Source organism: Cucurbita maxima, unplaced genomic scaffold (assembly GCF_002738345.1).
Source record: "Cucurbita maxima cultivar Rimu unplaced genomic scaffold, Cmax_1.0 Cma_Scf00046, whole genome shotgun sequence".
NCBI classification, from domain to species: domain Eukaryota; kingdom Viridiplantae; phylum Streptophyta; class Magnoliopsida; order Cucurbitales; family Cucurbitaceae; genus Cucurbita; species Cucurbita maxima.
This window is the reverse complement of record NW_019272062.1, coordinates 1,128,511-1,151,735: the sequence shown is the minus strand read 5'-3', so window position 1 is coordinate 1,151,735 and position 23,225 is coordinate 1,128,511. Positions and strand designations below refer to the sequence as shown.

The 23,225-nt window shown below is 36.1% G+C and overlaps 5 protein-coding genes and 1 long non-coding RNA gene across 12 annotated transcripts; 1 reads left to right on the top strand and 5 right to left on the bottom strand.

The window, feature by feature from the left end:
* Nucleotides 1-1,466: 1,466 nt before the first annotated feature.
* LOC111470545 lies at nt 1,467-6,683 on the bottom strand. 7 transcript variants are annotated; one of them, XM_023116083.1, is made up of 4 exons: nt 6,390-6,683; nt 5,179-5,289; nt 4,254-4,394; nt 1,467-1,785 (listed from the first exon to the last, which is right to left on the bottom strand). In XM_023116083.1, the coding sequence occupies exons 1-4, from the start codon at nt 6,504-6,506 to the stop codon at nt 1,630-1,632; spliced, it is 525 nt and encodes a 174-aa protein (XP_022971851.1). In that variant the 5' UTR covers nt 6,507-6,683; the 3' UTR covers nt 1,467-1,629. The 7 variants fall into 7 exon arrangements, with proteins under 7 accessions (XP_022971851.1, XP_022971852.1, XP_022971853.1 ...); XM_023116084.1 differs by lacking the exon at nt 6,390-6,683 and adding an exon at nt 5,362-5,616; XM_023116085.1 differs by lacking the exon at nt 6,390-6,683 and adding an exon at nt 5,380-5,613.
* Nucleotides 6,684-7,264: 581 nt separating this feature from the next.
* On the bottom strand, nt 7,265-9,277 carry LOC111470539 (bax inhibitor 1-like). The gene is made up of 6 exons (XM_023116078.1): nt 9,114-9,277; nt 8,431-8,574; nt 8,211-8,302; nt 7,844-8,030; nt 7,564-7,719; nt 7,265-7,480 (listed from the first exon to the last, which is right to left on the bottom strand). The coding sequence occupies exons 1-6, from the start codon at nt 9,228-9,230 to the stop codon at nt 7,424-7,426; spliced, it is 753 nt and encodes a 250-aa protein (XP_022971846.1). The 5' UTR covers nt 9,231-9,277; the 3' UTR covers nt 7,265-7,423.
* A 1,748-nt stretch (nt 9,278-11,025) lies between these two features.
* On the bottom strand, nt 11,026-12,882 carry LOC111470541 (bax inhibitor 1-like). Its single transcript, XM_023116079.1, has 6 exons — nt 12,692-12,882; nt 12,169-12,312; nt 11,964-12,055; nt 11,599-11,785; nt 11,350-11,505; nt 11,026-11,246 (listed from the first exon to the last, which is right to left on the bottom strand). The coding sequence occupies exons 1-6, from the start codon at nt 12,806-12,808 to the stop codon at nt 11,190-11,192; spliced, it is 753 nt and encodes a 250-aa protein (XP_022971847.1). The 5' UTR covers nt 12,809-12,882; the 3' UTR covers nt 11,026-11,189.
* Nucleotides 12,883-13,830: 948 nt separating this feature from the next.
* Nucleotides 13,831-17,400, bottom strand: LOC111470537. Its single transcript, XM_023116076.1, has 7 exons — nt 17,180-17,400; nt 15,900-15,988; nt 15,730-15,805; nt 15,606-15,655; nt 15,263-15,517; nt 14,956-14,994; nt 13,831-14,723 (listed from the first exon to the last, which is right to left on the bottom strand). Exons 1-7 carry the CDS (start codon nt 17,346-17,348, stop codon nt 14,541-14,543), a joined length of 861 nt encoding a protein of 286 aa, XP_022971844.1. The 5' UTR covers nt 17,349-17,400; the 3' UTR covers nt 13,831-14,540.
* Nucleotides 17,401-18,869: 1,469 nt separating this feature from the next.
* LOC111470543 (ras-related protein RABD2c-like) lies at nt 18,870-22,081 on the top strand. Its single transcript, XM_023116081.1, has 8 exons — nt 18,870-19,042; nt 19,572-19,644; nt 20,224-20,271; nt 20,364-20,411; nt 20,690-20,761; nt 20,857-21,012; nt 21,115-21,218; nt 21,710-22,081. Exons 1-8 carry the CDS (start codon nt 19,029-19,031, stop codon nt 21,801-21,803), a joined length of 609 nt encoding a protein of 202 aa, XP_022971849.1. The 5' UTR covers nt 18,870-19,028; the 3' UTR covers nt 21,804-22,081.
* LOC111470556 lies at nt 21,905-22,503 on the bottom strand. The gene is made up of 2 exons (XR_002715058.1): nt 22,315-22,503; nt 21,905-22,274 (listed from the first exon to the last, which is right to left on the bottom strand). It is a non-coding gene; the product is annotated as an uncharacterized LOC111470556 (long non-coding RNA).
* Between the last annotated feature and the right edge of the window lie 722 nt (nt 22,504-23,225).

Sequence of the window (23,225 nt, the reverse complement as noted above, 5' to 3'; positions counted from 1 at the left end):
TCACTTGAAACCATCCACTTTTGTCCAATTACCTCTCCCAAATGCTATGGTTAACAAAGTTCTAATGAAAGAAAGAGAGAATGTGTATGCAAAGTTTAGTGGGCACATGGAGGGAGTTAGACTCCATAATGAAGATAATATAACATTTTCTTTAATTATATTTAAATATAATATCAAAAACTTAGAATATAAATTCATTTTCCTACCTCATTAAAATAAATATAATTATTATGGACAAAATCATCTAATTAAAATATATTTATGATTTGATTGGATTAAATTTATTTGTGAAAACTTTATGAATTGGTTCATTTTTTAATTAAAAAAATTAGGTTTTTGTTTATTATACGATAATCTATGCATTCATTTATTTTATTTTTATTATTATTTATTCTCCGACCATTCTTAAAAATCAATTTTAACTGTTTGTAAACTAATTTTTCAAAATATATATTGAAATTGAGTGGTAAATTGTAAGGACATAATTTCCTATTAAAACTATTATAATCGGAAATATTTAATAGCTAAATCATGGACAGACACATTTATTATAAAATCATTAAAATAATGTAGCAAAAAATAAATAATACGAATTTAAATAAACTAAAAAAATAAAGTATTTGCTCTGATCTAAATTAAGATGAGAGAAAAACAACGTGGATGCATCTACCTTAGCTTTGGTTTCATGGTCGTCACTACAACGTCGTCATTCGTGTGGAGAGACGTTACTTTTACTTTAAAAATAAGAATAGTTTATATAACTAGAGTATTTTAAAAAATAATCGTGAGAAAATTTACTAAAACCATCGCGCCTAAATGGTGGTGAAAGTTCTTTGTTTATAATCATTTACACAGCAACAAATGAGAAAAATAATATCATGGGAGAGGAGTGAGAGCCATTTGAGTAGTAGAAAAAGTTGAAAAATCGGTGCCGAGTCCACGAAAGAACCAGTGTACTTTATCAATGTCCTCGACGGGTCTACCAATGGCATGAAGTTAGTCACAAATTGTTTTGAAAGTACGTGCATAACTGAGACTAATGGTAGAATGTAGTTTCTAACACAAGCCAAACGTCACGTGCAGTGAAGAGACCAACGACGACAATAATGGCTTCCTCGATGAGAGAGGAGAGCAGGAGACAAAGAAGTCTTTGATCGGCTGCTTTCCACACCAAATATTTGGTGTTGAGTGTTGAGGAGGTTTCTAGTTCAAAGCGAGGTGGTGGAACCACAGTTCCATCAACATAATCCAGCATGTCTTGACTCTCAAGAAAAGGAGGAAATTGGCTTTTTCAAAGAAGATAATTGGAGGAAGAAAGTTTGATGATGATCATATGGATTAGAGTGTTGAAAGAAAGAAGATAATACGAGAATTCATAAGCCATAGAGAAGAAAGGAGGAAGGTTGTCAAACTGAAGGAGTTCTAATACCACGAGAATATTTGTTAAAATCACCCCACCTTTTAGGTAGTGAAATTTCTTTAGTTATAATCATTTATAAAATAGAAAAATATCGTAAATTACAAATGGATACAAGATATTTACCTATAATAAACGGTCAAATATGATACATATGTTAAACCATAATTCAAGGCTAAATATTCCTAACAAATTGGATGGACAGTATTTCTCTACACACTACCCGAGCATATAGATCCACAAGCGAGCTCACATACGTACTCTTGAATATGACCTTCAACTAGTATACACTCACGTTGCCGGTATACTATAGAGGGAAGGGAGCACGTATAGTATTCTGGTGTACACAATACCAAATCACACAATACCTGTACACATTCATACTAGCAAAGATATTAATTTAAATAAAGTTGCCAAGTCATCTTTTCTATAATAAATAAATAAAAAAAGATTTTTTAATAATTAAAATCAATAATTTAGGGATATTAATTGAAAATGACATATAGTGAAAAGGTTTTTTTTTTTTTTTTTCATAAAGAAAATCAATTAATTTAATGAAAATTGAGTGTTTGATCGGTGGATAATATTATCGTGGTAATACGTCAAATTGTCAACCAATGCATAGACGTGGTGGTCATAAGTCTACATCATTCAATTAATTTTCGGTTGATTGGAAAAAAGACAAGATAAAATCGTAAACATAATATACGATCAAAGTAGAAATGTATACACGTGTCTTTTTCATTGGAAGACAAAATATGCCAAGAACTAAGGATTTAGCTAGTCGAGATTTGTAAGTTGAAATGTCACCTCGACCATCATTGATTTAACAAATTATTTATAAACATAGCCTAAACAAGCCTTGCTTTCACGTATATGCACGATTCTTCACTGTTTCATCGACCTGTATAAATCTCGATTGATAAAGACATTGGTAATCTCAAACAATGCACGAACAAATTGACGGTCAATGTGATTTTCAAGTAAACATCAATCTTTCCAAAAAAAATGGCATGTAACCTCATCCATTTGAAATTGGGGCAACCTTAATTTGATGAATCATGTGTTCATATTTAAATGTTGAACAGGAAGAAGGGGGCATCAATATTCTTACAAGAAAAGTCAAGAACTTGAATTTAAAGAATCAAATTGGTCTACCTTCCAAAATTCAAGATGTGGTCATTAACAACAAACAAAAAACATTGATGAATGGGTCAAGTCCTCCTTGGGAAACCTCGTTCTCATCACGAATTTTTAGGATAAAGATCTGAGATCTTACGTCGGTTAGAGATGTGAATTTATTTATAAAGATGTGGAAAATTTTCCCTAGTAGATGTATTTTAAAATCGTGAAGCTGACGATAATACATATCGACTAATAGTGGGTTTGAGTTGTTACAAAAGATGATCAATTTAAGGATAAGAATTTTGCTAGCGGTGAGTCTGAACTGTTACAAAAGATGAACAATTCAAGGATAAGAGTTCTTGGGATTAGTTCGATCTGAATCTATATGTCACAAAATTGGATGTATTATCAGATTGTGAGATGAAACTCATTTAATTCTTGCACCAATCCCTAATAAAGTCTACTTCTAAAGATGGATTTGATGGTGAGGTGAGGGTTTAGAATATTTGAAGACATCCTCCAAAACTAAGCTCACGTTAAGAACAAACGAAAGAATACGAGTGGAATAGTAAAAAAAAACTGTGAGATCCTACATCGGTTGGAGAGAGGAACGAATCATTCCTTATAAGGGTGTGAAACCATCTCCCTAGCATACGCGTTTGAGGGAAAGTTTGGAAGGGAAAGCCCAGAAAGGACAATATCTACTGGCTGTTACAAATGGTATTAGAGCCACACATTGAGCGGTGTGACAACGAGGACGCTGAACCCCAAAGGGGGGTGGATTGTGAGATCCCACATCAATTGAAGAGAGGAACGGGTGCCAACGAGACGTTGGACCCAAAAGAAGGTGAATTGTGAGATTCCACATCAATTAGAGAGGGGAACAAAGCATTCTTTATAAGGGTGTGGAAACCATTCCGTAGTAGACCCATTTTAAAAACCTTTAGAGAAAATCTGACAGGGAAAACTAAAAAAGGACAATATCTACTAGCAGTGGGCTTGGACTGTTACAAAAACTAACCTCCAAAACGAACCCAATAAACTTAGAAAGGGTCTCAATCAAGCAAACTAAGACTAAAAAGGTAATTACGAAAAGCTTTACACACGGAAGCCCACGAGAGGTACAAACTCTAACAAAGGATCACATCTCAATGCCAAAATTCTATTGTTTCTCTCTCCAAACACCATAAAATAGAACAAAATCTAGCAAACAACAAGCAGCAGCCCTTTTCATAAGAGGGGTGCCGCATAGCCTTATGAGATCCCACGTCGGTTGGAGAGGGGAATAAAGCATTCCTTAGGGTGTGGAAACCTCTCCCTAGCATACGTGTTTTAAAACCTTGAGGGGAATGTCAGAAGGAAAAGCTCAAAGAGGACAATATTTACTAGCGGTGGGCTTGGGGTGGTTACAGAACTAGTGGGAGCGAGCTATGAGCATAACCCATAACCCAATTATTTGGGGGGAAAGGTTTTGTAAAGTTTATGGATTCAGTGTTGTTAATAAGCACCTCTCATGAAACACAGTCACAAGAAATCATCATACAATAAACCAGATATAATCAACAGTGCCTCTGTAATCATAACTATAGAGTGAAGTGTATTCAAGACAATTGGTGGCACAAAAATTGCACAAGAACAGACATTATTAATCTAATCGAATCATCAGTAACTTCTCACAGAATCAGCTCAAATGAGTTTTTTGAGTACCTGCCTCAGCGTTTTCAAACAAAGCCTGCTGCTGCATCACTTTAACCATGTTCTTCATAGTTCTCTCTTCTCCTTCAAGTTGTACTTTCATTAATGCCTCTGCTTCTTTGTCAATTGGCTTGAAGTATTCTTCAATGGCAGACTCCTGCATATATTGTACAAAGTTTTGTCATAGGAATTGTTGTATATTGCTGGTAAAGAAAAAGATAATAAGAAAGATGATTGCGCCTCTCGAGGACCCGGCACCTCTCGTACACTCATCTTCCCATGTTTAGGCTGCCTGTTAACAACCCTCCCAATGACAACTTCTATCCCACGTGACTACTGGATATACTACTAACTTTCGTGCTCGTAAACAGTAACGCATAGCATTATTAACTAATCGAAACTAGAAATAACTCAAGTTAGTATGCTAATACAGTTGAATACATTAATCCCCATGTCTTATAGAAAGTAAAGGTCAATCTCCCAATCTGCATTTCTTGTATATGTGTAAGTTTCTTCTTTTTGTGTGTGCTTTTGTGTGACGAGAAATATTAGGACCATACTATTGCACATCGATTGGAGAGAGGGACGAAACATTTTTTATAAGGGTGTGGAAACCTCTCTCTAACAGATGCGTTTTAAAAACTTTGAGGGAAACTCGAAAGAAAAACCCAAAGAGGACACGTTAGCGGTGGACTTAGACTATTATAAATGGTATCAGAACCAGACACCGAGCGATGTGTCAGTGAGGAGGCTGAACCCCGAAGGGAGATGGACACCAAGGCCCTAAAGGGAGGGTGGATTGGGGTCCCACATTGATTGGAGAGGGAAACGAGTACTAGCGAGGACGTTGGACCCCAAAGGGAGTGGATTGTGAGATCCTACATCGATTAGAGAGGAGAACGAAACATTCTATGGAATTGAAGTAAGAGAATAAAACTTACTGTTTCCTCTAACTTTTTATTTAGAGTTTGCATCTCCTCAACCATGCGACGAACTTCTCCTAAGATAGCCTGTTCTGGTACCTTTCTTATGGTAGCTTTTCTTTCCTCCGCCTGGCAAAGGGTAAAACACCATTACAACATATAACATTTGTTCGCAAACAAGTTAGAAAGTTTTGAACACACATAAACATAGCCCCTTACACACGAACACTTGAATATCCACATAATGACAATGAAATTCTGATCAAAATGAAGGTTTGATCAGAATTTCATTGCTCTGAAGATTCCAAGAAACCGAACTCAATCCATCTCGCTTTTTCGATCCAAACCATACAAGTTAAGTTGTCCCTAAACTCGACCATAAGTAATTTGTCTCGTCCTCCGAACAAAAGATAACCCCTTGAAACCCATTTCTCCAAATTTTAGATAACTAGAAGAAGGATGAAGAAAAGGAAATGCCAAGCAAAGTGGGAAACCATTACTTCCAAATGTATGGCTTATTCATTTTTAAGTGGGTAATGATAATGAAAGTTGCATTTAGAAAGAAACTCATATTCGTAACTTCACTATAAAGACAGGACAAGTTAACCTAATGACCAAGAAAGTAACCTTAAGAAATATATTGATAGAACCAACAAAAGTATATCCTGAGAATGATTAAGAAGATACATTTTCTATCGTGGCAACCCGAAGTTGTCCTTATACTGATAAGAGATGTATGGATTCTCGAGAAGAGAGGAGCCGAGGTAGTCCCTCAAACCGCTTGGTTCCCACGAGTGAATAGAAAGTTGGATCTACATTGAATTTCACCTGAATCGATCCATCTATCTTCCTAAGAAGAAGTTTGGTTTCAAACCCTGGAGAAGTATACCGTATGTAGCTAATCTCTAGGTATTATATTTTCGACCAAAAGATCATGTTAATGGATTCAATATTTTCACAGCTGAAGAACAGCTGACTACATTTCACTCATCTCTGTTCCTCAATCATTCAAATTGAAAGTTGTTCAAACAGGAATAATTTCTCATTTCCCAGCACAAAATGGCAGAGAATTGTGCATTTTCCCTCATTGGGTCCTAATTTCAGTGTACATGATAACCAATTCCATCCTTCCAAAGCCAAGAACACCATGAAAGAGCAAAAACCCAGGAATATAAACTGCATATTCAGAAGAAAACGGAAGCAAAATCGAAAGATCCAACGCCAAGTACCTGTTTGAGACGCTTTTGGATCTCCAACCTAAAGGATCGAATCCGGCGCTGTTCATAGCCGGAGAGGACCCTAACGTAGAAGAGGGCTCTTCGTCCAAACTCTAAAACCTTGTCCATTCAAATCCCTCCCTGCAGAGTCAAGTAGGATCCAATCTGTAACTCAGGTGGGTCGAATCGAAGGGAAATTCACAACCCATTTAGAAACTGAATTTCGCAAATGGGTTAAAACCATCAATCCATTTGGAACCAACACAGTGGTGCCGAGACTCTCATTCTTTCCCTTCTCTTGGCGATTTGCTTCCAAGCTTATATACAGCTTCATCGAGCTGGGGTTTAAGAATTAAGATGATTTTGCTTCGTTTACATTTACATTCTGCAAATATTATTCGTTAGATCATAATTTCCTTTATGTTTATGAATTTGAAATTATTTAGTTTTATTTCTAATGAATATGTAATCTGACTCTTAAATAAGTAAGAGATTTCAACCACTTAAAAATTAAAAGGACTTATTTATATACTTCTTAAAGTTTAAAAAATTTATTAGACACCCAAAATATACAGGTAAATTAACAACTTTGTCTTAATAGATAGATAGTTTAGTTGGGAGAAGATGTGTCATAAAATGATATATATATGACAAAAATCCCCTTTAGAGTGTTTGACTTTAAATTAAAAAGTAATAAACATTAAACTAAAAGTAAAAAGTGATTCAATTTTTTAAGGAAACTTTTGGGAGAAGGTGTTATGTTAATCAAATGGGATTGGTTCTGAATGAAATCACCCAAGACACCAGAAAACCCACAACTTAATATCCCTCTCTCTCTCTTTCTGGCATCCCTTTTACAGCATGGGAGAGAGAAAAACATACAAAACTGATATGAAATTCAAGCCCCTTCCATTGTCCATTGTCCATTCAGAAACACACATCAATCAGTTCAGTTATCACAAAATCCATTACAATCTACAAACAACATCCAAACACATTGGGGTTAACTATAATAGAGACAGAGAGTTCTCGAGTCCCATGCTTGTTCAGTCCCTCCTCCTCTTCTTCCTCTCCCTCTCGTTCTTCTCAGCTGAGTTCTTAAGCTGCACACCATAGTGAACAAACATTTACAACAATTCCCATTTCAGCTAATCCACCAATTTCAACACAAACACAGCTTGCTTACCATTATAATCAGAATTCGGACAAAAACAGCGACGAAATCGGTGAAGAGAGTCAATGCGTGCTTCACATAATCCATATCGCCAAGATGTGCCTTCTCAATTATCTCCTGAGTATCAACTACCATGTACCCCACGAACACCAACAGCCCGAAGTACAACTACAGATGCGACGAACAAGCAAACAAACAAGACAATATCAAGTCAGACCAGACCTACTGCAATTGGTTGACTGCTTCCACTACTTCCAAGCCATGGAAAAGATATAAACAGGAGTATCCATACCTCAAACTTGAAAAGGGCAGTAGAACCACCGAATATAGAGGAGGCGAAATGTAGCCAGAGTAACATTGATACGCCGGAAGAAAGTAAGCCACCGAGATAAAGGAATTCTCTTCGTCTTGCCAACAAGGCTGCTGCTGAGAAACAACCGAAGGCAACCGCAGTTCCCACAAAAGCGCTCACAAGAACACTGGGAACAACCAAATTTGTGAGTCAATACAAAAATAATTAGAAGCAAATATTGATTCCCAAAATCAAGTGAACATGATCTGTGGGTGGATAGCCTAAAGAGGAATGCCCACTGCTGATATATCAATGGTGTACCTACATATAGGTATTCAAATAAATAACCAGCCAAATTTGATTTTACCTCGGGTCAATCTCGACAGCCAGATGAATCAAAGGACCGATCGAAGCCCCTTCAAGAAGGGCAGCCCCCAATAGAATAGAGGCCCTCCTTTTCTGAATACAAAAATACGCGACACAAAACAAAAATTAGAATGTTAGCAACAAAAACAAACAGAGAGAGAATGCATATATACAAAGAAGACAAATATACAAGGGAGAAAAGCGGTTATAGAACAGCTTACCTCTTCATAAGGAGGGGTGGCCATTAACCATGTGATACATCCAATAGATGCAAGTGTTGTGAGAATACCGCCAATGTTCCAAAGTATATGTAGATAAGCTCCAGCAGCAGATGCCACTAAAGCACAACCAAGAGTGAGGTAAACCTGCAGATTTGAAGTACTTAGCATCATTAGTCCCATTTGATAACAACACATATCGATATAGGTACATATGTAAACAGCAAAAGAAAATTAAAACTAGAAAGAATCCAATGAACTGATTGGTTAGGTTCAGCCAAGAAGAACCAGAAGTTTCAACTCTGGGGTAAAAACTGAAAGCCGAAAGGTATAGAACATAGGGAGTGTTTTTCTATCAATTCAACCCAAATCCACCCGTAGTCCCTTGTTCAATAATTCATGTACCATTTAGATTTCCTCTACCAAAAATACGATTTCGCTAATTTAAAAAACAAAATAGTGAATCATCCAAGATTGTGGAAAACCCTAGACCAAAATTGAAAGATAATTCATCGAATTCTTGTCTAAACCCATTCAAAATTAACCACCGCGCCCATTAAAAGCATAAAACAAGAGCCGAAAATATCAATTAGAAACATCGATTCCATAAAACAGTATAAATCAAGATCCACGCTGAAATATATATAGAAAAAAGGCAAACAAAACAAATTTGTACAGAAACTGACCCGCTGAAGATGAGATTGAACGGCCGGTGAAATCTGCCGGAAGTTCTTGAGGGAATCATAGCTCCAACTGCTTCTGGATCCGGATTGAGAATCGAAGAAATACGAGAATGCGTCCATGGCGTTGAAAAAATTTCTTAGCGAGTACGTCAAACAAACTGTGCGTAAAACAATCTCTTCACGAATGAGATTTTATAGAAATGAAGTCAAGTTTCTAGATTATTCGGATTCTCTATTTTGCCCCTGTTATTTTAACTTAATTACAATAAAAGGGTTTTTCTTTTTTATTTTATATATTATACGTAATATAGAAATAAATAAATAAATGGTTGTCTCGTAACTTTATATTTTGTATAAAAAATATTCATTAATTTTTACCATTTTATTAATATTTTTAAACTTTCAAAAAAAAATTGAAAAATAACTAATTTAAAAATAATTTGTATAAATACTGTGTCTTTTAAGACATCACATACATACATAACATGACATCGTACATCATCAGATATCGTACTTAAGCACCACATAACATTATGGCGCATGCGAAGGGCACGAGCATGCATAATCATCATACAGTTCTTCAAACTTCAACAATTGGATTACTTACTGAGTATTTCTTAAAAATACTCAAGCGATGTGCTACTCTTATATTTCAAGTAAAGGTATAGTGTCCTACATGGATGACAATGATAGGATAGTAGTATGTACTATTTTTCGTTAGTAGTTTTATAGGTGACTTTTCATTTTTGTACTCAAACATTATACGTTAAAGTTTTATTTCGATGACTTTATTTATATTTCTGGTTTTAAACTAATGGTATAAGTCTATAATTTCATTTGAAACGTTTTATTTAAATTTTTGTATATGTTATTAAAGACATGCATGTAGTGACGTTTTTGATTTAGACAAGAAAATTAGGGGCATAACATCATTCATGTAGAGACATATGAATAACCGAGTTTGTATAAGACTAGACCATGAAATAACTTTTTTTATATCCGTTAATTAAGAAAATTAATATTTCACACGATAACCATATGAGTTGTGAACTCATCTTTGTGAGAGGTTTACCTTTGATTTACAGAAGTGAGTAGTTTTGTAAAGATAATCAGATGATTAAATTCGAGACTTAAACAATGAAGCAGACTTAAGAGAAACTAATAAAATTTGACTATAAAATTTGTATATAAAATTTGTAGGTGACTTATATTAAATTAATAAAATTTGACTTATTAAAATAAATAAATAATTAATTACTATCATTTGAGCTTATGGATTGATAGGCCTCCAAATTTACTTAATTTTTTTTTAATTGAGTTAAAAGAAAATTAATCGTTAAAACCATACCTAATATATATATATATATATATTTATTAGGAAAAAAGAACAAAATAAATGTACTAAAATAATTAATTTATATGAGATACACTAAATAAATAAATATTTTAAATTGGTTGAATATAGTGTGATGTTGTTTTAAATAAAACATAATAGTTAATAATATTATATTAAATATTGAAATATATTTAGATTTGGGGAAAATAGATGTATATTATTCGGAATAATAGAGAATTCTCTAGACTTTTTCCTCGGAATTTCTGGGAGATCTTATTATTATTAATTATTTCAAGCAAATTTAATGCTCAGTCATGGAAGATATTGGGGAGAAAGTTCCAAATCTCACCGACTTAGATGGCTGACTTGTTTCACACGCAAACCTTGACTTAGAAGGCTTCAAATGGGGATGCCCACCAAATTAAGATTAAATTAAATTAAATTTACCTAAATTTTACACACACAAATATGTAATTTTTTTTTAAATGAAAAATTAAAATATATTCGTAGCTTCATGATATACAGACTCACTTTGCCTAAAATTCTCGAATAAAAAAAGCACAAATTAAAAGTTGACAATGAACAGGAGACAGAACCAAAGAACATTTCACAGCGGTGGAAAAGTAAGGAACAAAAACCAAGTCCCTATCTTATTTCTCTGCTTAAACAAGCAAAATTACAAGAACAGCCTACCACAATTTACAATATATCCACCACAAAGCGTAGCATTTGGCATTTGGCATTTAGTCCCTCCTCTTCTTCTTCTTCTTCTTCTCGTTCTTCTCTGCAGTGTTCCTTAGCTGCACAATAGTAACCCAATTGGTAATGGAAAAGAAATACCCATTTCATCTCAATCGGCCGAAGTAATGTTTATAAGCTTAAGCATTTTGCACCACAACTCACCATTATAATGAGAACTCGGACAAAAACACTGATGAAATCGGTGAACAGGGTCAGTGCATGCTTCACGTAGTCCATATCACCAAGATGTGCCCTCTCAATTATCTCTTGAGTATCAACTACCATGTAGCCCACAAACAGCAAAAGCCCGAAGTACAACTACAAGTAAACGCAGCAAACCAAGTGAAATTGAGGTCAAGTCTTCTACAAGGGGATTATTTCTAACTCCAAATTCAACAGTGATATACGTACCTCAAATTTGAAAACGGCAGTAGAACCACCGAAAATAGAGGAAGCGAAATGCAACCAGAGTAACATTGATATTCCAGAAGAAAGTAGGCCACCCAGATAGAGGAATTCCCTGCGTCTAGCCAACATGGCTGCAGCTGAGAAACAACCGAAGGCCACCGCAGTTCCCACAAAGGCACTGACCAAAACACTGGAAACAACACCATTTACAAAATCATCATTCCTTAAGAACCAAGAATGTAAAGCAACTCCAGCCAATTACAGAGACCGAATAACTAGATGAGCAAATCACAAAACTACGGTCAAAGGAATAATAAGAACTATTCACTACACCAAAAGATAGAATAAACAAAGAATTCATAGAGTACCTCGAGTCAATCTCAATAGCTAAACCAATCAAAGGACCAATTGAAGCTCCTTCGAGAAGAGCAGCCGCCATTAGAATAGAAATCCTCTTTTTCTGATGACAAATAGCAAGACATAAAACAAAAACATAGATATTAACAACATAAAATAAACAAACATAAATTACACATACAACAGTGAGGTAACAAAATGGTTAAAGAAACCTACCTCTTCATAAGGAGGAGTGGCCATTAGCCATGCGATGGTTCCAACACCTGCAAGTGTGGTGAGAATACCGCCAATGTTCCAAAGGATATGCAGATAAGCTCCAGCAGCTGATGCAACTAGAGCACAACCTAGAGTAAGGTAAACCTGCAGATTCGAAATACTTCACAAAATTAATTCTATAGAAAGAGAAAACTCACAGATCAATTGCATGTATCATCCAACAGCTCAAAAGAAAATGGAACAAAATGAAAAAAAGACCTATCGAATATAAGAATCCAAGAGACAACATTACGAACCATCAACAACCGACCGATAAAATACATTCTTACAGAAATCTTCGAACCTAAATCGAAAGTCTATTAAATTCATTTCGTTTAAACTCATTCGCACAACAACAATCAGGTACACGAGAAACGTACATCGAGAAATCCAAATCCTAATTTAGAACCCTCGTTTCTGGATGAAATCACGACAGATATGGGAATACAACGAAGGAATAAAAGAAAAGAATGGAGGAACCGACCATCTGGAGATGAGATTGAACGACCGGCGAAATCTGCCGGAAGTTCTTGAGAGAATCATAGCTCCAACGGTTTCTGGATTCTGCTTGAGAATCAAAGAAAGATGAAAATGCTTCCATTTGATCGCTTCGAAAACTTACAGAGCAAATACGAACGACGACGAACCGAAATTAAGGAAATCGGGTGTTCATTGAAGAGTTATAATAAGGATGCAGGCAAGTTTCTAGATTATTCAGATTCACCATTTTGCCCCTGTTCTTTCCAGCTATTTACCAGAAATGGTTTTTTTTTGGTATTTTAATTTTAAAATATATAACAGCTATTAATATTGAATATAGTTTACAAAACTTATAGATTCATCTAGATTATTCCAAAAAAAAAAAAAAAAAAAGAAAGAAAAAAATACAACCCATTTATTTTTTATTATTTAAAAAAAAATTAGTTAATCACACCTTAATAACTAAAATTTCATAAAACTCAAATATTAAACATATACACGACACAATATATCATTAATATTGGTTACGAATATTTTTAATTTTAATAATAATTTTTAAAGTAGGTAAGGTTAGGTTGAGTTCTAACTCTATTTTCGGAACTCGATAAAACAAATGTCAAACTATAACTCAGTCCCAAATTTTTAGTTTTTAAAAGATTTATAACCCTTATGGTTTGGGTTAGGTAGTCCGGATTGATCGGCTCTTGTGTCATATGAACGCCTTTAATTTCTATAATTAATTTTGAGGTGACAAGCGGTATTTGTTGTTTGTACGAAGGTAATGAAAATCCATTTATCCGAAGCTTTTAACCTTGATAATTTAATGTAGGTTGAGTAATAGGTTATGAAATTAGGCTTCTTCATTTTGTAATAAGTAGATCTACCGAAGTTGTAGAAGAGGTTGGGATTTCAGTCTGTAGAAGGTGAATATAGCGTCGGGACATAATCGATACTCATGAAAAAGCTAAAAATTTGTAGAGAGGCGAGAGGAGGAAGACGCTAGCACGTGCTGTACACTCTGGCACTTGAGAATCTACAAGTGGTGGGTGTAAATGGGTAAACCATGGGCACGAGGGAGAAGCTTACAAAGCGCGTGAGACCTTATCTTGTCTCTCGGTTTGTTTCGTTCTACTCTTCTTGACATGTTCTAATAAGATTGACTTATACTTTGAAAATTGTGTTTGATTGGTGACTTTACACCATTGATTCTACATGCAAGAACTCTTAGCCAAACTAAGTATTGGGTACTGTTCAGCGGGGCAACTCTCGTCGTGGTCTTCTACGGTCGCGACGTCGTCGGAGGAGCAATTGTTGTAGCAACTCATGACGCCAGAAGTCATGACTCTTCGTCTTCTAAAATAGTACTTGCGACTCTTCATCTTCCCCACATTAGCACGGTGTCAAAAGTCGCGACTCTTTGCCTTTCAAAATAGTACTCACAAAATGGTGGGACGGGAACGGGAAAGTCCCCAACGTCTCCATCCACGCCCGTAGACAATTCCTCCTAAGCAATTTGCTTTTACTTGCACCACAAGAACCACTTCTAGAAACATCTTTGCATCTAAAACACAAAATCTTGCAGTTTCAACGACACATCAAGAACAATCAAAATTTCCAACAAAACTGGATGTTGTCTTGTTCAAACAAACTCAGCTCCACTGGTTGTTTTGGTGGGGAGTTTGTGTGAAAGCATGAAGCCATTTGATAGAACTCGAGCGCAATATGACCTCAATACCTCGGACTTCTTTTGTTCATATCGTGTTCGAGTGCTTTCGAAACCTCACAGCAACAACAGATGATATCTACGAAGAATCAATCGAATGCAACGTTATCTCAACCATGACGGAGATTGATTAGCTTCTCCTTCTCCTTTGCTTTCTTCGACATTCCAAACAATCCCAACACGGAGCAATTTTTCGACCTACATTACTTGCTTGGAGCTTGCTGGGAGGTGCTTTCAGGTCCTCCAATAGTATTTGGTGAAGCTTGTTATTGTCCTCTCTTAGCTCTTGAATAAGTTTCTGATGCATCATTACCTGCATGTACATGAAACCGAACAAGTCGAATCGATTTTACGAACCAAAAGATGTAAAAAGAAGTGATAAGGAAAACATATTCTTGAAAGCGAGCAAAGAATCAATCATCCAAACGCTTTGTTTCTGAAGTAATAACGTTTAAATGGGAATCGTCGTGTCGCTTAGGAACAAACAAATTCAGATGTTCACTCATTAGATAACAAGTCCTTTCCATGATATGCATCTAACGTACCATTTCGAAGAGTTGTTTCTCGAGCCGTTGGCGTCCGACCTACAACGCAAGAAACATAAAGTAGTCCATAACGAATTATTACTCAGCTCGACTAAATCCATAACGTAATGAGATTTATAGAAGATCAAAATGACGAGCCAGTACGAAATGAACGATAAGATCCGCACTGCTGGTACCACACTCAAGCTTGGATCGTTGTCGTGCCAAAACAAGAACAATGTATGTCACACCAAACATTCACTGTTCTTATCCGAAATTTTTTCTTGAATGCACGTAAGAATCTTAAACCAAACATGTATTATCGTACCTCATCCTGCAGTACCGTATCCCCTCCTTTAAAAACAGGATTTTGCAAGAAACTGTCGATGACCTTTTCGGTTCGAGTTCCAAAAGATCTGCTCAACGGAGACTTTCCAGACTGGTTTTCTGGGACTATAGGATGTTCATCTGTTGAAACGTTCGTTATGCTCGTGGCAGATCGTAGTGATGCTGGTACCGTGTCTTGACTAATCGGAAGACTAGGATTGTTTCCAAATTTTGTCATCACCTTCTCCATTGCTTGCTACCAGATTTGGGTATCAAGCTTCAAACACATGTAAATAAGAAGTCACAACGGGAAAAATACGATGGATAAGAGGCCGAGCACCTACCATGACAGAAGATTGCGCTTGTTGTAGAAATGAGGGCTTGATAGCAAGGCCTGATATTCAAGAAACGACGTGTCGGTTAAGCAACAGATGAACGTGTCGGTTTAAGAGATATTGTGGGACATACCAACACCAAAACCATGGCCAAAACCAACTCCACACCCAATTCCAGCTTGGATGTTCTTAGCTCCCAATTTCCTGAGCTAACATGTTGTATTTGAGAGATATTCAATGGTCCAACATTTTAGATGGCAAATAAATAACGCAAGATCCATAATGTTTAAGGATAAGACTCACAGAGTTATTTAAATGCCTCGATATACCAGAAAATGCATCGGTTGCGCCTCTCGTGGCACTCATAACATCGTTCACGACAGGAATTGCACCTGAAAAAATGAGATCGATTTCATATGTGTTCATATAGTAGCAGCACTGCCCAGCAGACATGTTCATCAACCAAGGACCAAACATATATCACCCATTCACACATATTCAACGTGATAATAAAAGAAAAGACAATAAAAGAAGAAGAAATTGAAAGATATTAATCTAATGGTCCAAGCCCACCCCTAATAGATATTGACCGCTTTGACCCGTTACGTATTGTTGTCAATCTCACGATTTTAAAACACGTCTTCTAGGGAGAAGTTTCCACACCCTTATAGGAATACTTTGTTCCCTTCTCCAACCAATGTGGGATCTCACAATCCACCACGCCAACGTCCTTGGTGACTAGCTCTAATATCATTTGTAACCGCCCAAGCCCACCACTAGTAGATATTGTCTGTTTTGGCCTGTTACGTATCGATGTTAGCCTCACGTCTTAAAACGCATCTGCTAAGGATAGGTTTTCACACCCTTATAAGTAATACTTTATTCCCCTCTCCAACCAATGTGAGATCTCACAATCCACCCCCTTGGGAGTCAACGTCATCGCTAGCACTCCCTCCGGTTCTGATACCATTTGTAACAACCCAAGCCCACTGATAGCAGATATTGTCCGCTTTGGCCCGTTATGTATCGTTGTCAATCTCACAATTTTAAAACGTGTCTGCTAGAAAAATATTTTCACACCCTTCTAAGGAATACTTCGTCCCCCCTCCAACCAACGTGGGATCTCACAATCCACCCCTTGGGGACCAGCGTCCTTGTTAGCACACCGTTCGGGCAAATATTGTCTGCTTTGATCCATTACGTATCACTGTTAGCCTCGTGGTTTTAAAACGTGTCTGCTAGGGACAAGTTTCAACACTCATACAAGGAATACTTCGTTTCTCTCTAGAACCAACGTGAGAGATGGATCTCACACTTAAACATATAGTGCAGACCAATTTAAAAGTATCATCCTTACCTGGAAATCCCTCGTTTGTCATGTTAAATAGAGAATAACAACTCAAAATCCACATAGAGTTCCTATTACATTGCCCTCCCTAGAACAATCTTCATATCAGAACAGAACCCTTTCATGAAAAATCCTATATGAAATGAAAGCAGAAAACAACTCTTCTCGATAGTTTATACTTAAGCCGTTAGTGCAAAAGAGAAAGCTAAGGAAGAAAGTGGTAGGGAAAATTTACCCATGTTTATGGGGCGGCCAACGCCGATACCGACGCCACAGCCGACGCCGAACCCTGTAAATATTTGACCCACTTTCAAAGTAAAGGGATTCTCCATTCGGATTCCTCCAAATTGCCCTTTCTCAGAGGCCACCCTACCCTTAATTTCTGATACATTTCTTGCTTCCATTCTTCAACCACCCTCCAATTTTTGGATTCTGCGCTTTCAAAGGCGCTCGGGTAGTAGAAAATGAAAGCGAACATGATGCTTCTCGCAATCTTTAATGGGCTTCTTCATGTGGGCCTTCCGTACGCTACTTTTTCGACGTGAAATCGCTTGGCCCATCACTCTTTTTGAATGCTGACGGCTTGAATAGCTTGGCCAATGTGTAGTCCAACGGTTGGATGATAAAAGAGGAGAGATAGGCTGAGTGGTTGAAGGCGTAGCATTAGAACAACAGTGCTATGTGGGTAGGCTTTTGTTTACCGAGGGTTCAAATCCCTCTCTCTCTTTCCCAACTAATTAAACAATGTGATTAACCCCAATGTATCAAATCAAATAACAATGGATGTAATGGTTATACCTTTGTTGCTTGGATATAGATTTTCTAGTTATCATAAAAGGCTAATTTTTCAGGAATTTTAGACCAAGCTTTTGATAAACTTTGATTTCCGGTCCATGCACATCGCTCTCTCCAGGAGGTTGGCCGCCTATCCTAGATCTAGGGACCCGGACCATCATTGTTTGAAAGAGTTATCTACTCCCTTCTCTGAAGAATCAACATAGCAAAATCATTCCACTGAGGGGGCTTGAGGTAGTCTTATAAAATGAGGGTACCCACTTTCTATTTAATAATTTAAATGTGAATAGAGAATGAACCATTCATATTCTTGGAAGATCAGACAGAGCCTCGAGCCTGAAAAGAAAGGGGTTACACAAAATTGTTCTCGGGGATAGTCAAAGGGACAAGTTCAGTAGTGAAGGATCAAGAATCAATCAATAGGTGAAAGAAAGAAGAACTGAATATGCTCATGGGTTTATAATTAAGGAATACTTTCTCCATTGGTACGAGGTCTTTAGGAAGCATAAAACAAAGCCATAAGAGCTTATGCTCAAAATGGATAGTATCATACCATTGTGGAGAGTCGTGTTCGTCTAACATGGTATCAGAGTCATGCCCTAAACTTAGTCGTGCCAATAGATCGGTAAATCCTCAAATGTCAAACTAAGGAATCCAGAAGAAAAATGAGTCGAGCTTCGATTAAGGGGAGACCCACATCGGCTAATTTAGGGAATGATCATGGGTTTATAATCAAATAATACTATCTCTATTGATTTAAGGTCATTTTGGGAAAGCCCAAAGCAAAGCCAAAGAGTGTAGTTTGTTCGAGAGCTCTAGAGAAGGAGTCGAGTCGAGCCCTGATTAAGGGGAGACTATTCGAGAACTCAAGAGAAAACGGTAAGTATATATATATTTTTTTAAGTATAATAACATTATTAAAACTTTAAAAAATGAAGTATTTTCAATATTTCTAGGCGTGTTACAATTCTCCCAAACAATAGAAAGAAACAAACGATAATAATAATAAATTTGTACAAATACACGTGGCAATTAAATGGCGTTGCCATGTCATCAAGCGTATTGGCCACCTGGGTTCACATACTTCACGACATTTTCGGGCCTTTTATAAACCACGCGCCCCTCTCCCCTTCTCTTCATTTCTTCAATTTCTTCAATTTCTTCGTCTCTCTACCCCTCTTTTTCTCTTTTCTCCGGCGACCGATCTTCCTCCGGTCAAGTTTTCGCCGGCAGGTCCTCTCATCGCATCGATCTCTTCTCATATACTTAACTCCGCTATCTTATTAGCCATGAATCCGGAATAGTAAGCTCGATTTTTTCTTCTTCTTGTTTTTTGATTCAATTTGTCGATTGGAAGCCCTTGTTTTGTCGTCGTTTTTTTTGCTGAATTGGGTTAGATCTGGTCGATGAGGAAGATGGAACTTCTTTTAGAAATATGTTTTGTGTTGGATGGTTTAGCTAATTGGGGAATTTTCGATGGTGGTTCTGTTTTTTACGATTTGGTTGAAATATAGGTGATCGATTTGAGATCTCAATTTATCTACCGCTTGTGAAAATGACCCTTTGAATTTCTTGTTTCTTCTTGGAATGAAGGTGTTTGATTGTCAATTTGGTTGGCGATTTTGATAATCAACTTGTAATTTGTTTGATTCTTATTTTGTTTGGAGTTACTTCGGTAATTTCTTAAATTTAATCGTTTGGTTATATGTAATCTTTGAATCCTCGAGGAATTTATTCCTCTCTCGCTGTAGGAGTTGTGATATTAAGTAGTAGGGTCTTTTTAACAGTGGCGAATTTGGTGCAATTTTTTTACTCCGTTCTTGTATTTGCAGCGACTATTTGTTTAAGCTTCTGCTTATCGGAGATTCGGGAGTTGGAAAATCTTGTCTTCTACTGAGGTTTGCTGTAAGTTGTCTCTACAAAACTTTCTTCCAACTGTTTCTTCTTATTTTCTGTTTCCTGTTGAGTTGGTAGATACTGCTTTAGGTAATACATATGGCTTTGCTGGACGAAAGTCGCAACGATACAATGAAAGCGATGTGTTCTTTGTTGGGTTCCACACAGTTTGGCTTTTACTCAAATATGGAATCATTTCCCAGTAGTTATTAACACCTAATCCATTTGTTTCCTCCCTTTTGTGTATACTCAAAGAGAACTCCAATGTTCATTTCCTTTCGAGTTGGTCATAAATACTGTTCATGCAGGACGATGTACATATAAGTTATCGTCACCGAACAATCTACTAAACAATTGCTATCGGTTATCACAACTAAATAAGTTGTTCACAGTGATTAGGTATCTTTATATTTTATAGACATCCTCGCTTTACGTAATAGGGACTCCCATGACTTCTGCATTGGTTGAGAGTTTCGAGTTGCTCATGATTGACATTTTTGTGTTAGTTAGAAGGTAGTTGTTGATTAGGTTAGGTATATTATATATTCTCTTGTTCCTTAATTAATTCCTTCTCTTTTTTCAAATCAGGATGACTCGTATCTCGATAGCTACATTAGCACCATTGGAGTTGACTTTGTAAGCTTCTATCACATATTTGGTCTTCTATTCATGATAATTATACATGAATTTTTTCAGCTCTAATACTTGAAATAAATTATTACTTGTAGAAAATCCGCACTGTGGAACAGGATGGAAAGACCATTAAACTTCAAATTGTAAGTTTGAATTTTTCAATTGTTCTTGCTTTAATCGAAGCTTAGAGGACTATTTACTTAAGCGACTGTTTTATTTGTTCAAAAAAATCCTTTATAGTCTGCAATTATGCTGTTCTTCTGTTGGTAAAATCAAATTTAACCGTAGATCTTTAGGAGGGGAGAAAGAAAGAGAGTGAGAGAGAAGAGGGGTGGGGATGCATATTAATACTGCTTAAGAAGATTTCAATGCTGCTTTTTGGTCTTTGCTGTTAAATGGTAATTTTAACCCTGAACTGTAGTGGGACACTGCCGGTCAAGAACGTTTTAGAACGATTACTAGCAGCTACTACCGTGGAGCTCATGGAATAATCGTAATTGCTACACTCTTCATTTTTCAGTTTCTTCTCCTGCCTTTTTTCATCTTCTTAAAGTGAAGTCTGTTTGCATATAATGTGCTGCCATGTAGGTCGTGTATGACGTTACAGATCAGGATAGCTTCAATAATGTTAAGCAATGGTTGAACGAAATAGACCGATATGCTAGTGAAAATGTGAACAAGCTTCTGGTTGGTAATAAATGTGATCTCACTGCAAATAAGGTCGTCTCTTATGAGACAGCGAAGGTAGTAATTTTACTTGGGAGTCTTTCACAAAAGTATGAATTTGGATCTTGAATATGAAAATCAAGACTAAAATTCGATTGTGACATCAATTATTTTCTGAAGGCCTTTGCGGATGAAATTGGGATTCCATTCATGGAAACAAGTGCTAAAAGCGCCACGAATGTAGAAGAGGCTTTCATGGCCATGGCTGCTGAAATAAAGAACAGGTACGAACACTGGCCACAGAGACAGCCTACTAGCTTACCCTTTTCCTTTTTTCTGTTTTAGTTTTTGTTTTCGTTTTCGTCAATTATTATTAGAATATTCATGAATGTCTTAACTAGTTTAAACATAATTATGCATACCCACGATGCTTTTGACCTATTCCTTCTAAGCCTTTTCAATCTTTCATGGGCTTCTATGATCATTAGTCTATCCCAAGCCGATTAGTTCTCGAGCTTACGAAGTTAATCCTTGGAACTTGAGCTGAACCTACCTTTTTAGCACTATGATCTCTTACTAATTATCACGGAGGTAGGAATTGGGGAGTCGTTAACCACCCCTAAAGGCTCCTACCGACTTCTAAGTTCTACCTTCATTCTTTACTCCACCGGCAGTAGCTCCATTCCTGACACGATGACGCAACGCGTTCCATCTATACGAAGCAGCATCCACCCTTCTTTACTTGATTTCGTTGTTTCGGGGTTCATTTTTGTAGGATGGCGACACAGCCGATGAACAATGCAAGGCCACCGACAGTGAACATTCAAGGACAACCTGTGAATCAGAAAACTGGTTGCTGCTCTTCTTAAAGATGAATGGCTCTTACTGAATGGTTGACAGATGGTGATGGTGATGTTTATGTATGGACGGTGACATGTAAGACTAGTTGTCTCTCTCTCTCTCTCTATGCTTTTCGTATAAAAAGATTCGTCGGTCGTGAAATGATTTGCCTTTGCCTTTTATTTTCTCGTCTTTTGAAGTCGAACTATGTTAACACCTCCATTCTTTTGAATATATTTGTTTCTGGATCAAACATTATTCAGGTGTAAAATTTAGATATCAATGAACAGTAGTAGTATTTGCTTCATTGTCTATATCATTCATAATAATATATCTCATTAACATGAGCTTAGTTCTTTTTAGTATTGTTGTGCTGCAAATTTACATTAGAACTTACAGAGCTCTTTTTCACATGTATGGAGGTTTAGTCAAGACTTCCATTGGATGGTATTACCTTTTTCTTTCCCTTCTTCAATTAGTGGAAGCATTAAGGTTGAGCTCTAGATGGCTCTTCTGACTGTTTTTCTTTGTACTGAACACCATCGTCTCGTCTCATCATCTAGCTCAGCTGTTCCTCATGGAAGGTGTAGCGACTCAAGCTCACTACGTGCTATTTTTAGGCTTTACCTTTCGACCTTACTCAAGGTTTTTAAAAATGTGTCTGTTCGGGAGAACTTTTCACACTTTTATTATAAAGAATGTTTCGTTCTCTTCCTCAACCGATGTAAAATCTCATAAAGCTCAATAAAATGAAATCTTGTTGTCATAAATGAGATGATTTTGAATTTATAACTTGTAAGTAATAATGTTTTCACATGAAAAAGTTCAGATATACTAAACGTATAAAAATTGAAAACAATTTTCAAAACATCCCGAACGATTAAACTACTTTTAGAAAAAAAAGATAATAAAAATAAAAAAGCATCATAACCAACTTAAAACAACTGATTATCTATCTAAATAATAAAAGAAAAGAAAAAAAATGAAAAGGAAAATAAAAAGGAAGGAATTTCCGTATATATTTTTTGTATAATAATTATTTTACAATAATTTAAGATATATTATATTATATGTCTTTTAATTTTACTAAAAATGAATTGAGTTTATAATTTGGAATATTATTTTTAATAAATATTTTATCTTGTTGAATATAGTGATGCATTTTAAAATTGCACATTTTCAAAATTTGGAATATTCAGATCATATCATTAAAAAAAACAACTTTCAAAACATAAAAAAAAAATTAAAATTAAAATTAAAAAAAATAAAAAATAAAAAATAAACAATAAAAAAATAAAGGCAGTTAGATTGTATTGAAATTTTAATAGCTTCAACTTCTCACATTATTCTTGGTTCAAGACAACAAGGTCAAGGGCAGAAATGGAATACAATCCCTTTTACACAAACAAGAATAGAATATAGATATATTTAGAGGTTAGAGGCCGTTGCGA